Source organism: Apodemus sylvaticus, chromosome 6 (genome assembly GCF_947179515.1).
Source record: "Apodemus sylvaticus chromosome 6, mApoSyl1.1, whole genome shotgun sequence".
Taxonomy (NCBI): domain Eukaryota; kingdom Metazoa; phylum Chordata; class Mammalia; order Rodentia; family Muridae; genus Apodemus; species Apodemus sylvaticus.
In genome coordinates this window covers 114,489,208-114,501,505 of record NC_067477.1, presented here as the reverse complement: position 1 = coordinate 114,501,505, position 12,298 = coordinate 114,489,208, and the positions used below count along the sequence as shown (strand labels likewise).

Sequence of the window (12,298 nt, the reverse complement as noted above, 5' to 3'; positions counted from 1 at the left end):
AATATTAAGCAGCCTCGTCTGGGGACTGAGGGTTTCAGCTTTAAGATTTAAGAAACTTTGCTTGTGTCTCACACCCAGGACTCTCTTCTTCCACACTTTGTAGGCTGTGCCTGTGTTACGTCTTCAGTTTGAGTGGAAAGCAGCTCCTGTCTGAAATCGTGACGGGATGTTCTGACAAGCAGACGGCTCATGTGGATGTAGCCAGTGGCATGAGAACATCTGGGATGCTCTGACGAGCAGACGGCTCATGTGGATGTAGCCAGTGGCATGCTTCTTTCTGTGTCTGCAGGATGAGCTGCAGGAAAGAGAGGGTGGGGCGTCCTGAGATCAGGAGGCCATAGGGTTTTTTTGTTGGTTCATCTGGATGAAGGTTTTGGCAGTAGAAATGGGAAAAGGGTGGGAGGGGTGGATATGAGAGTGATTGGGAGGAAGGAAATGGCAGGGTTTGAAATTAGAGTCAGCTTGTGACGAGGAGGATAGAGAGGTAAGAAAAGGCAGAATTCCAGGAGTCCAGTGGAAGGGAGTAGAGAGGTGAGCTCACGTTCGTGCATATTGATGTTCAAGGTCCTGTCTCAAAGGCAGGGCTGGCAGGTCAGCTGTGGTGGCAGTAGGCCCTTGTTGGGTCTAGAGCTGTTGAAAGCCTAAGTACAGAAATGTGGATAATAGCACCCATAAAGCACTGGCCCCGGGGATGTAACTGATGTTTTATGTGCCTCATAAGTTTGGACTTGAGGTATCTGAGTCATAAGCTTGGTTGAGTGAACAGGTATCTGAGTAGGAGCTGATTCTAGGCAAGGATGTGAATGCCGGCATTTTGTTTAGTAGGTGATCCCAGGAAAAACACGGACAGAGGGAAGTGAGATAGGAAATAAGGGCTTGAATATCCATGTTCGTGGGCCAGTAGCTGTAGCTTGTTCTAACTGATGGCCCCTGGGAGACAGTGTGAGACAGGTATCCCAGAATGGGCAAGGGGGCAGCACTGGCCCTTCTGTACCATCCCCATCAGCTGTAGGTAAGGGTATTTCCAGGCCGTAGATTTGCAGTGTTTCAGGCCGGCCCTGAAGGAAGTAAGACTCCAGAGCTTGGGTGGGGGTTGGGGGTGGGGAGAAGCAGCTGCGGCCAGTCTGGGATGCAAGGACCTGTTAAAGTGTAGGTGGCATAGGGGGTGAGGGAACTCTTTTGACACCTTCCTTCATAACTTCTTGCAGTCCTAGCATCTCCCACTCATATTCTGGAGAACATCAGTTAAGCTTTGTGCTTCAGGCCTATAGGAGCCATTCCACAGCACAGCGGGATTGGCTCCCAGTGTTCATGAGCCAGAGCCCCATATTAGCACTCTTTCTTATCAGCAATACTGGGCCCCCAAGTTCAACACTCTCAAGATCCCTTCCCAGATGCATCTTACTCCAGGCCCAGCAGGTGTTTGTTGGTTGAATTAGCCCCCCTCTCCCTAACATGAGCACAGAACCTCCCTGTTCCTGTGTGTCAGTATAGGCTTACTGATCCTAACAAACATACCACAGGCAGGGGAATGCTGGTGATTTGGAGCCCGAGTGTGTGTCAGGGTAGAAAGCACATCGGCAATCTGCAGCCTTGGGAAACTGTGAAATGACTCCGACCCTCTATAACAAGATTGGCCTCTTATTTTCTTTTAATGATTTATTTATTTATTTTTATTGTGTTTTGTGTTTAATGATTTATTTATTGCATTGTGTTTTGCCTGCATGTTTGTGTGTGTGTGTGTGTGGGGGGGGGTGTTGGTTCCCCTGTGTGTGGGGGGGTGTTGGTTCCCCTGGAACTGGAGCTACAGAGAGTTGTGAGATATCATGTGGGTACTGGGAATTGAGTCCTGGTCCCCTGGAAGAGCAGCCAGTGCTCTTAACTGCTGAGCCATCTCTCCAGCGTTGGCCTCTTGGTTTTTTGTTTTGTTTTGTTTTTAATTTATTTTTTATTTTTATGACAAGTCAGTTTTACTTAAATCAGGACTGTCCAACAAAACATTGTTAGCCATTTATGATCTGAATTTGATGTGTGAATTAAATATGGTATACATTAAAAGCCATGGGACATTTGTTGTGTAATAAATAAGGCAGTGGAACCACTCATTAGTAGCCTTTTTAAGATAAGCTATTAGGTCTGCCCTTTTTTTTTTCTTTTCTTTTTTTGGTTTTTTGGATTTGGTTTTTTCGAGACAGGGTTTCTCTGTGTAGCCCTGGCTGTCCTGGAACTCACTCTGTAGACCAGGCTGGCCTCGAACTCAGAGATCCGCCTGCCTCTGCCTCCCAGAGTGCTGGGATTACAGGCATGCGCCACCACCACCCAGCTAGGTCTGCCCTTTCTCCCTTCTTGATTCCAGAGAAGACCATTTCTGTTCCAGGGATGTACTTTTTGGGATTCTCCAAATCCTCCATCAGGCCATCCTCTCCCCAGTAAGAGAATCCACCGCTTGACCCGTTGTCCGCCCAGACAGACCATGGTGATCTGGTCCAGTCTTAGCTTGCCTCCCTTTCCCACTGTGTGGCACCGGACATACTTCTGAACAAAAATCTTCTTGCCTTTTTCAACATTTTTAATCACCCATTTTTAATTTGCTCCGGGCTGGTCAACACTGCAAATGTTTGGACTTGAAGACAGACGTCCCTCTTGGCCTCTTGTTCTTACTCTCACAGAGGCAGGGTTAGGCCTTGGAAGATAAGTGTCTTGCAGGACATACTCTAGCACAGACCTTTGCCTGTTTCAGCAGGAAAGGCTGTTACCGTGTAGCAAGAAGGTCAGAGCTCTGTGTACAGTTTCTCAGGTCTGTAGATTACACACAGCCTCCTGATCACCAGCATTCCCCCTGCATGTGGAATGTGCATTAGAATCAGTAAGCCTATACCAACACATAGTTCACTCCTAAATTCGTAGTTTTATGTTCTGGTTGACTCGGTGTTGTTGGTTTAAACCTTGGGACAATGGCATGTACCAGCCGTTATCAGACTAATTTCATGGCACTCATTGCCCACCTTAATGCTACAGTCACCATCTACAGTCACCGTCTTACCTGTCTCAGTAGTTTGCATTTTCATGGGTGTTGCATAGTGAAAATGGTGCTTTTTGTCCTCTTTACATTGGTTTTGTTTGTTTGTTTGTTTGTTTTTTTGATTTGGTTTTTTCGAGACAGGGTTTTTCTGTATAGCCCTGGCTGTCCTGGAACTCACTCTGTAGTGAGGCAGGCTGGCCTTGAACTCAGAAATCCGCCTGCCTCTGCCTCCTAGAGTGCTGGGATTACAGGCATGCGCCACCACCACCCGGCTTTACATTGGTTTTTGTGACAGGGTTTCATTTAGTCCAGGCTGGCCTTCAGTGTGTTCTGTGCTGGGATTACAGGCTCTCAGCACCACTCCTGGCTGGCTCCAGATTGACTCCCTTCCCGTAGTAATTTGCACTTAAGTTTCTTCAATGTTTTAATGGCTTCACGGTTCATTCTTTCTAGAACTGATAGTTATCACTTCACCCACTGAAGGCCAGTGTGGTTGTTTTCAGGATTTGGCAATCACGACTAAAGCTGCTATGAACATCCGGTTGCGGGTTTTTTGGTAGATGTACATTTTCACCATCTCTGCCTAAATACCATGGATTGTATGATAACAGCACATCTTGTGTAAGAACCTGGCCAGCTGCCTGAAGTGGCCGGACCTGTTGCTTCACATTCTTTTTTTTTTTTTTTTTTTAAACAGGGCTGAGGACCGAACCCAGGGCCTTGCGCTTGCTAGGCAAGTGCTCTACCACTGAGCTAAATCCCCAACCCCATTGCTTCACATTCTTACTAGAGCATGGTCTGGTCTGGTCTTCACTCTGCTGTTTTCACAGGTGCACCGTGGTATCTGGTTTTGATTCTCTCTGTGTGCTTGTGTGAGTGTGCCAGTGCATGTGAGCATATCTGTGGAGTCCAGAGGGCCTTTTGTGGTTGTTTTTGTTTTGTTTCTTGAGACAGGGTCTCTTGTGTAGCCTCCATTGGCCTGGGACTCACTGTGTAGACCAGGTTGCCCTCAAACTCATAGAGATCTGCCTGTCTCTGCCTCCTCAGTGCTGAATTAGAGTACACCATGATCTCTAGTTCTGACTTTTTACTTTTACTAAAGTTCAGTTTAACAGTTCTTTCTTTGGCTCAGCCAGTGCTGTTATATCCAAAAAACCCTCACCAGATGAGTGCTTCTGTGCAAATATGAGGACTCTAGTTGGGATCTTAAAAAAGCCAAGTCCAGTCATGTGTGCACCCGTAACCCTAGCATGGAGGGAGGGAGAGTGGGAGGGAACAGAGATGATGGTTTCTGGGGCTTGCTGCCTGCCCACCTAGCTCCAGGTTCAGTGAGAGACCCTGTTTCAAAAGATTAATCTTGAGAGTGATAATGCTAGACACCTGATGTCTGCTAACCTCTGTATAAGTATGTGTGCAGAGTTATGCCACACATATATATACTATGTGCGTGCACACACACACAGCCATACACACACAGCCATAGACACACACACAGAGACACACAGAGACACAGAAACACACTCACACAGACATACACAGACACAGACACACACACACAGAGACACACACACAAACATAGACACACACACAGACACACAGAGACACACACAAACACACGCACACACACAGAGACACACACACACACAGACACACACACACACACACACAGACACACACACACACACAGAAAAAATATCATTGTCAGCTGGGTGTGCTGGCCCACACCTGTAGTCTTAGCACTTGGGAGGCTGAGGCAGGAGGATTATCACAGTTAGAGGCCAAAACTGGACTATCTAGTTGAGTTCTGGCCTAGGCTACAGTATGAGACCCTGTCTGGGAGAACAAAAGAGAATCTTCATCATAACCTCAGGCTCTTTGTTCTCTCTTGTGATTTCTGGGAGTTGTCTAGTTTTATGTTTTTAAATTATAGTACTTTGAGTTAATTTTTGTGACAAGTATAAGAAGATCTGCTGTGCTTAGAATGTTTTTGCATTTGGACATTCATTTTTTACAGTAGCCCTGGTTGAAAGGACTGCTTTTCTCCGTTGGATTGTCTTGACAGTGTGAGTCTTGAAACTGGCAGTGTTTGGCCTCAGTTTTTATTTTTATTTTTTTTTAAATATTGTCTTGGCTATTCTTCGTTTTTTTGTCTTTTGTGTAAACATTGGGATGAGTTTGTTGGTGTTTACAAAGTAACTTGCTCAGAGTTTGGTTGAGATTTTATTGAATCTATAGATTGAATTTAAAGGAATTGGCATCTTGACAATGTTTAGTCTTATTTATAAGCATGAAATTTCAGTAATTTATTTAGTTTTATGTTGATGATTTTCCACCAGTTTTATAGTTTTTTTTCCACATTGATCTTATACATGCTTTCCTATGTTTGCACAAATTATTCATATTTGGGGGATGATATCTTAAGTGATACATTTTAAATAATTTTATTAGATTTATTCACTTTTTATTCTATATGTGAGTGTTTTGCTTGTATGTACACGCACCATGTATGTGGCTGTTGCCCATGGGGGTCAGAAGGGGGCATCAGATCTTCTGGAATTGGAATTTTCATTGTGAGCCACTGTGTGGGCACTGGGCATCAAACCTAGGTCTTCTGCAAGAGCCACATGTGCTCTTGACCCTGAGATATCTCTCTAGTACCTATATTTTTATTTTTTAATGTGTCATTATGTTATTGTTTCAAATTTCAGTGTGTTGATACTACACAGGAAATGGATAGGCTTTTGTATATTGATGTTTGTGTATTGATCAGTAAACTTGCTGTAATAGCTTATTAGTTGGCAGATTTGGGACATTCTCTTGGGTCCTCTGTCCGCATAGAGGATCATGTCAGGGTGAACAAGGACAGTTGTGTTTCTTCCCTTCAAGCCGGTTACTTTTTATTTCCTTTTCTCTTCACAGTTTTACCTCCTGTAGTTTTCCACACAGCTGCTTTTCCTGCTTCTGTTGCTTCAGTAGGAGACTGCTTGTGGGGGGGGGGGGGGTGGAGGAGGAGAGGAAGAGCAGCTGGGATTCTTCCACTCTGCTTTAGCGTGCCTTTCTTCTCTTCAAGCAAGTTAACTAGAGGGCTTTCCTAGCTGATGTTTTTCTTTTTTCTTTCCTTTTTTAAGCATATGCTACTAGGTTTAGTTGGGGAGCCTGATGTTGGGATTCAGGCCTGGGCTACAGAGTGTTAAGCCCTTGTTGGGTGGTCTCACCTGCTCAGGCTTACTTCACACCTGTCTCTCTCTCACAGTTTCAATACATTCGCTGGAGCTTAGAGGCTGTGCTCAGTGACTGAGGTGGTTATACACTCACCCCAAATTCCAGGATCCAGACCTTCCTCGGGCTGGGTATTTAGGACTTATCTGTCATCTACTGCAGCTGTCTGTTGCCTTATGGGAGTAACTTTGCAGGCTTCTTGCCTAGAGAGTGTTCAGTCAGCCGAAGGGAATTCTCCAGGGAAAAGCACAGCTGTGACAATACAGCCAGCTTCCAGCAGTAGGAAAGTCACCAAGCCACCTGGGGAAGGATGGCCAACCAGGACAGTGTCTACTGCATCGTTGTTTCCAGTGTGTGTGTGTGTGTGTGTGTGTGTTTGTGTGAGTTTTCTTTCATATTTCCACAAGAAATTGATGTTGGGTGTCTTCCTTTAGTGTTGTCTACATTAGGGTTTTTTTTTTTTTAAAGATTTATTTTATTTATATGAGTATACTCTAGCTGTCTTCAGACACACCAGGAGAAGGCATCAGATCCTACTATAGATGGTTGTGAGCCACCATGTGGTTGCTGGGAATTGAACTCAGGACCTTTTGAAGAGCAGTCAGTGCTCTTAACCACTGAGCCATCTCTCCAGCCCCTCTATATTAGTTTTTGAGATATGGTCGCTCGCTGAACCTGGAGCTCACAGATTGGCTAGACTGGCAGGTTATTGAGCTGCTGAGATGAGCTTATCTCCCCCTCCCCCACTTCTCGTCAGCATGGGGATACAGGTGTATAACAGCACATCTGGCCTTTTTTATGCAGATGCTGGGGATCTGAACGTAGGTCCTTATGCTTCTGCAGCAAGCAGGCTACCTGCCCATTTAGCCACGTCTTCAGCTCCTGCCTCATCCTCATCTGCTTAAAAACCTCTGAAGTATATACTGTTTACTTCTATGCTAGACTGTAAATTATTGAAGCATTTTTGTAGTAGGTTTTTACCTTTCCTTCTCCATTCACATCTCATCATTTGCCCTTGGGTTTTCTTTTCTTTCTTTCATTTGAAAACAAACAAAAACAAATAAAAGCTAGATGTATAAATACTCGTCTTGTTGATGAGACAAATGTACAAAGCAATGTGAGAGAGGGTTTCTTTTCGTTCACAATTTGAGGATCCCGTCTGTAATGGCTACTGGAGCTTGAGGCAGGTGGTTGCGATTTTGGGAAGCAGAGTGGAGCCAGAGCATCTCAAGGCTGGCTCCCAACAGCCACGTGGACTGACGGACTAGGCTCCTATCCAAGGCTCCTAAAACAGTGCCACTAGCTGGGGACCTGAGAAATGCATGAACCTCTGCAGGACATGTCACATTTAGGCCATAATGTTTAGTTGGTGCAGTTTGTGTGATTTTTTTTTTAAATGCTATTTTAGCAACAAGAAATGAATCTTAGAGTGACTGAGGCATTTCTCCAAGGATGGACCTTCAGTAAAGAACTGAAGAATAGGCACATGGTGAGATTGTTTTCATTTTGACAACAGGGATATGTATTAGCCTAATTGCAGTCAGACCTGTAGTGATCCAGTGTTAATGAATGTTCTAAATAGGATGGGCAAACTTTTTCTTAAAGGGCCAGATAGTACAGACTTTTCAGGCCAGAACTTCTCTGTGGCGTGCACTGCAGTCTGCCCTTGTTTTGTTGAGTATAGAAATTCTGCCATAGATGATAATACTGGAACGAAGCCAGGCATGAAAATACATCCCTATAATCCCAACTCTTAGGCAGAAGGATTAGAAGTTCAAAGTCTCCCTCAGTTGTTTAGCAAGTTTGAGGCTAGCCTGGACTACATGAGACCATGTCTAGCCCCCATACACCCCTCCTAAGAAGAAAAAGGAAACAGAACTGGATAGCTATGGGTGTGTTTCAAAACTCTGTTTGCAAAAGCAGATGGCAGGTCGGATGTGTCCACGAAAGTGTAGTTCCTGTCGCTCACCAGCTATTAGTATTTCACATGCGGTTGGTGCGGACATTGCCTGGCAGTACTTGTAGGGTGGTGGCCATCTAGACAACCCAGGGTATATATTGTTTCCCAAGATGAATATGAAAATGAAAATAAAATTTTAGAAAATTACCTCTAAGAATTCAGCAATCTCTAGGAATTTGTTTCCTTTGCTTTGAGAAATGCAATGTAAAGGAATACTGAAGTAGCAGTTACAACCTGTGAGGTATAAGATAAAGGTCTTTGTGGTTATTCTGTGCTGATCTGTATTAACAGTTGACTGTGTGAGATCAAGTCTGGGATAAGGAAGTATCAAGCTTTTGAGTGGTCTTTTCCCTTTGTAATCACAGACTGGAACCAACTCCTGCTTTTTCTTTAAGTCCTAGATTTTATTAGATTGTTTTTCTGGCGGCTTTTTTTTGTTTGTTTGTTTGTTTGTTTTGTTTTTTGTTTTTTGTTTTTGACTTTTTGTTCAAAATTCCTTTGACTTGGGGTAAATTGTAACCATTATGTGTGTGTTGAAACTTCTCTGATAACATTTCCATGACTCGGGACAGGGTCATTCTTGATCAGAATCTTAATTATGGAATGTTAAGGGTATATTTACATTCTAAAGTTTCTTTGGGTTATAACGGAACTTGTTATATAACCAGGCAGGCATCTTGCTTTAGTGAATATGCAGTTTATATAGTTGTCATTTAGCTTGTGATCATAAGATATTTGAGAATGGTTTGTACTTGTTTAATGGATAACAGTTTAATCATACTTGAGAGTGCTTTACAACAGTTTTAATCTATTCAGGGTAATTTTCTGGCTTATGTTCAGCAGAATTTGGCACAAATAGGTCTGTATAATGGGCTGTGTTCTAGCTTTTTAGACATTAAGGATTCAGATATCCGTAAATAACAGTTCCGTGAAAAGGATGTTCAAGAGGTTTGGTGGCACTGCTGTTGCGGTTGAGTGCACTCTTTACTAGGTTAGCTTTCTCAGCCTCCCGTGCCTGACCGACCTGTGAAGCTGGAGCAGCTGTGATCATAAAGCTGGCACAGAGGCTTTCTGTGTGGGGACTGATAGATGAGAGGAATGCAAATGACAAAGTCTTGTGTGTTCTCCAGGTGGGCTTTGAACTAATAGGTTCAAAAATTCTCCTGTCTCAGCCTTTCAGGTAGCTGGGACTTGACACTCGGTTCCACAAATGTAAGGAGTTTTAACACCTGACGTAGCTGAAGCGTCAGCTTTCGCTGCTATTAGTACATGACGGGAAAATAAATCCCTTTGAGCTTTAGCTTAGGGATGAGTATCTTTTTGTTTAATATAGTTTAACCTAAAACAGAAGAGTTTATGTGTCTCTCTCTCTGTGTGTGTGTGTGTGTAAATAGACAATTCTCATGTTCTTTATTATGGGCTTTCTCTGTTGTATCTGAAATAATATTTTAGTAATATTAATATTTGCAAAACAGTGGTAGTAGAAGAAACTGTCAACATACTCAACGTTCTGGAGAGAGACAGAGAGACAGAGAGAGAGAGACAGAGACAGAGTGACAGAGAGAGAGAGAGAGAGAGAGAGAGAGAGAGAGAGAGAGAGAGAGAGAGAACAATCAAGTTGGAAAAAAGCTGTCCTCAGCCAGGCATGACTGTGTATGCCATAGCACTCACAGGGCTGGAGCAGGAGAGCAGCTGCAAATTCAAGGCTAGGATGGACTATATTGTGAGGTCTAGAGTAGTTCCAGAGCAAGTATGAGCCCCTACTCTTAGAAAAAAGTCCTGTGTTTTCAGCCCAGGAAGTAAACATACTAGTTCCTTTAATATACTGGCTGTTCAGTATCTCTTAGAAGTTACCAGATAATAGGAGAATGGCTCACGTTTCTTGGTGGGAGGGTCCCACTTTATTTCAGCCGATGTTCCTATAAAATGTGCATGGCCACTGTGGTCTCCTGAACCTCTCACAGCTGAGCACTTGGTTGAGTCATCATCTCATGCCTTAGCTCATTATGTCTGTCTTCATCTCTAGGATGATCGAGGAAGGTGGGAACAAGCGGAAGACAATGGCGGAGAAGAGGCAGCTCTTCATAGAAATGCGTGAGTGTCCTGGACTCATGGAATACTGTGGGCATTGTTGTTATTTTTATCAAGTAATTTTTATAAGTGTTTGTTTTTCGAGACAAGTTTCTCTGTGTGTCTTGGCTGTCCTGGAACTCACTCTGTAGACCAGGTTGGCCTAGAACTTAGAAATCTGCCTGCCTCTGCCTTCCAAGTGCTGGGAGTAAAGGTGTGCGCCACCCCTGCCTGGTGAAGTAATAGTTCCATCAGTTAGGAATTGTATGTTGGAAGCCTTGGAGAGGAGGAATGGAGCTGCAGAAGCATGGAGTTGGAGGACTCACAGCACACAACATGTGTTTTACTTGGATTGATTTGAAACTTGAGTTGCGGTCTTTTCTTTTCTCCTCTCTCCTCTCTTCTCCTCTCCCCTCCCCTCCCCTCCCATCCCCTCCCCCTTCCCCCTCCTCCCTCCCCTCCCCTCCCCTCCCCTTCACTTCACTACCCCTCCCCTCTCCTCCCCCCCTCCCCTCCCCCTCCCCCCTCCCCTCCTCTCCCCTCTTCTCCCCCTTCCCCTCCACTCCCCTCCCCCTCCCCTCCCCCTCCTCCCTCCCCTCCCCTCCCCTTCACTCCCCCTCCCCTCTCCCTTCCCCCCTCCCCTCCCCCTCCCCCTTCCCCTCCCCTCCTCTCCCCCTTCCCCTCCCCTCCACCTCCCCCCTCCCCTCCTCCCTCCCCTCCCCTCCCCTTCACTCCCCCTTCCCCCTCCCCCTCCCCCTCCCCTCCCTTCCCCTCTCCCTCCCCCCTCCCCTCCCCTCTCCTCCCCCTCCCCTCCCCTCTCCCTCCCCCTCCCCTCCCCTCCCCTCCGCTCCTCTCCTCTCTCTCTCTCTCTCTCTCTCTCTCTCTCTCTTCTCTTCTCCCTCCCCTCTCCCTCCCCTCCTCCTTTCCTTCCTGTCTTACTTCCTCCCTCTACAGTCTCACTATATAGCTCTGGGTAGCTAGGAATTTGCTCAATACCCCAGGCTAGCCTCAAACTCACAGAGGTCTTGCCTTCTTCTGCCTCCCAAGTGCTTTGAATTGCTTTCTTAGTTAAGATCATAAAAAATAAGGCAGACATGTTACATGGAATACCCATGACTTTAAGTCATGCCTACTGATTAGAATTCTTTCTATAACTGCTGTTATCATAAACTTGCAGGTGGTGATAGTGGTTAATAATTAATATATTATATAAATTACTTTTTACCAGATGGTAGACATTCAGGAGAACTAAGCATTATAACAGTAGCACTGTTGGAAAACCAAAAAGAAAGAACTTTAATATGCACTTAAAAATCTTCAGATAAAATTATATTATGACTAAAAAACAAAACAACAACAACAACAAAAAAAAAAACCCCAAAAAACAGCCCAAAGCATGACCCGGAGGAATAGGGTGGTTCCCAGTCTTTTGTTTCCTTTGACATGTGATTCAGACCACCTCACACTTGCTGGCTCTCCGATTCCTGTGTAGTTTGAATTAGTCTTTGTAAGCCTTTTAAAGACAATTTTATGAGTCCTACTGCAGGGCTACCTAGTGAGACTTCATCTTAACTGGGATGCCTATAATTCCAGCATTTGGGAGGCAGAATTAGGAGGATAGTAATTTTGAGGCCAGGCTGGGCTATGTGACTAGACCTTGTCTCACAGCAAATCAAAAACAGAAAAACTGAAACAACACAAAAGATCTAGACCAGCACTTGCATGTTGTTTCCATCAGGCTGTACTGGCTTGCTGCTGCACAGGCTTGCTATGGCCGCAATGGCTTGCTGATGCCACACCTGCTTGCTTCTGCTCCGGCTTGCTGCTGCTACACCAGCTTGCTGTCGTACTGGCTTGCTGCTGTACCTGCTTGCTGATGCTGCACCTTGTGGAATATTCAGTTCACCTTTCCCCGGGGTTGTCTTTTCTATTCAGTGCCCGCCCCCCCCCCCAGGGTTTCTCTGTGTAATCCTGTTTGTCCTGGAACGCTCTGTGTAGACCAGACTGGCCTTTAACTCAGAGACTCA

The 12,298-nt window shown here is 45.0% G+C and overlaps 1 protein-coding gene and 1 pseudogene across 8 annotated transcripts in view; one reads left to right on the top strand and one right to left on the bottom strand.

The window, feature by feature from the left end:
• Dtnb (dystrobrevin beta) overlaps window positions 1–12,298 on the top strand; it is a 211,315-nt gene that overhangs the window by 12,809 nt on the left and 186,208 nt on the right. For all 8 annotated transcript variants that reach the window (XR_007978401.1, XR_007978402.1, XR_007978399.1 and 5 more), the window contains one exon: window positions 10,228–10,295. Coding sequence is in view for 1 of the 8 variants with exons in the window: in XM_052186200.1 (XP_052042160.1) it covers window positions 10,229–10,295 (67 nt within the window). In the remaining 7 variants the exon portion in view is untranslated. The remainder of the gene's footprint in view (window positions 1–10,227; window positions 10,296–12,298) is intronic.
• On the bottom strand, window positions 188–2,568 carry LOC127687979 (cytochrome c-like; annotated as a pseudogene).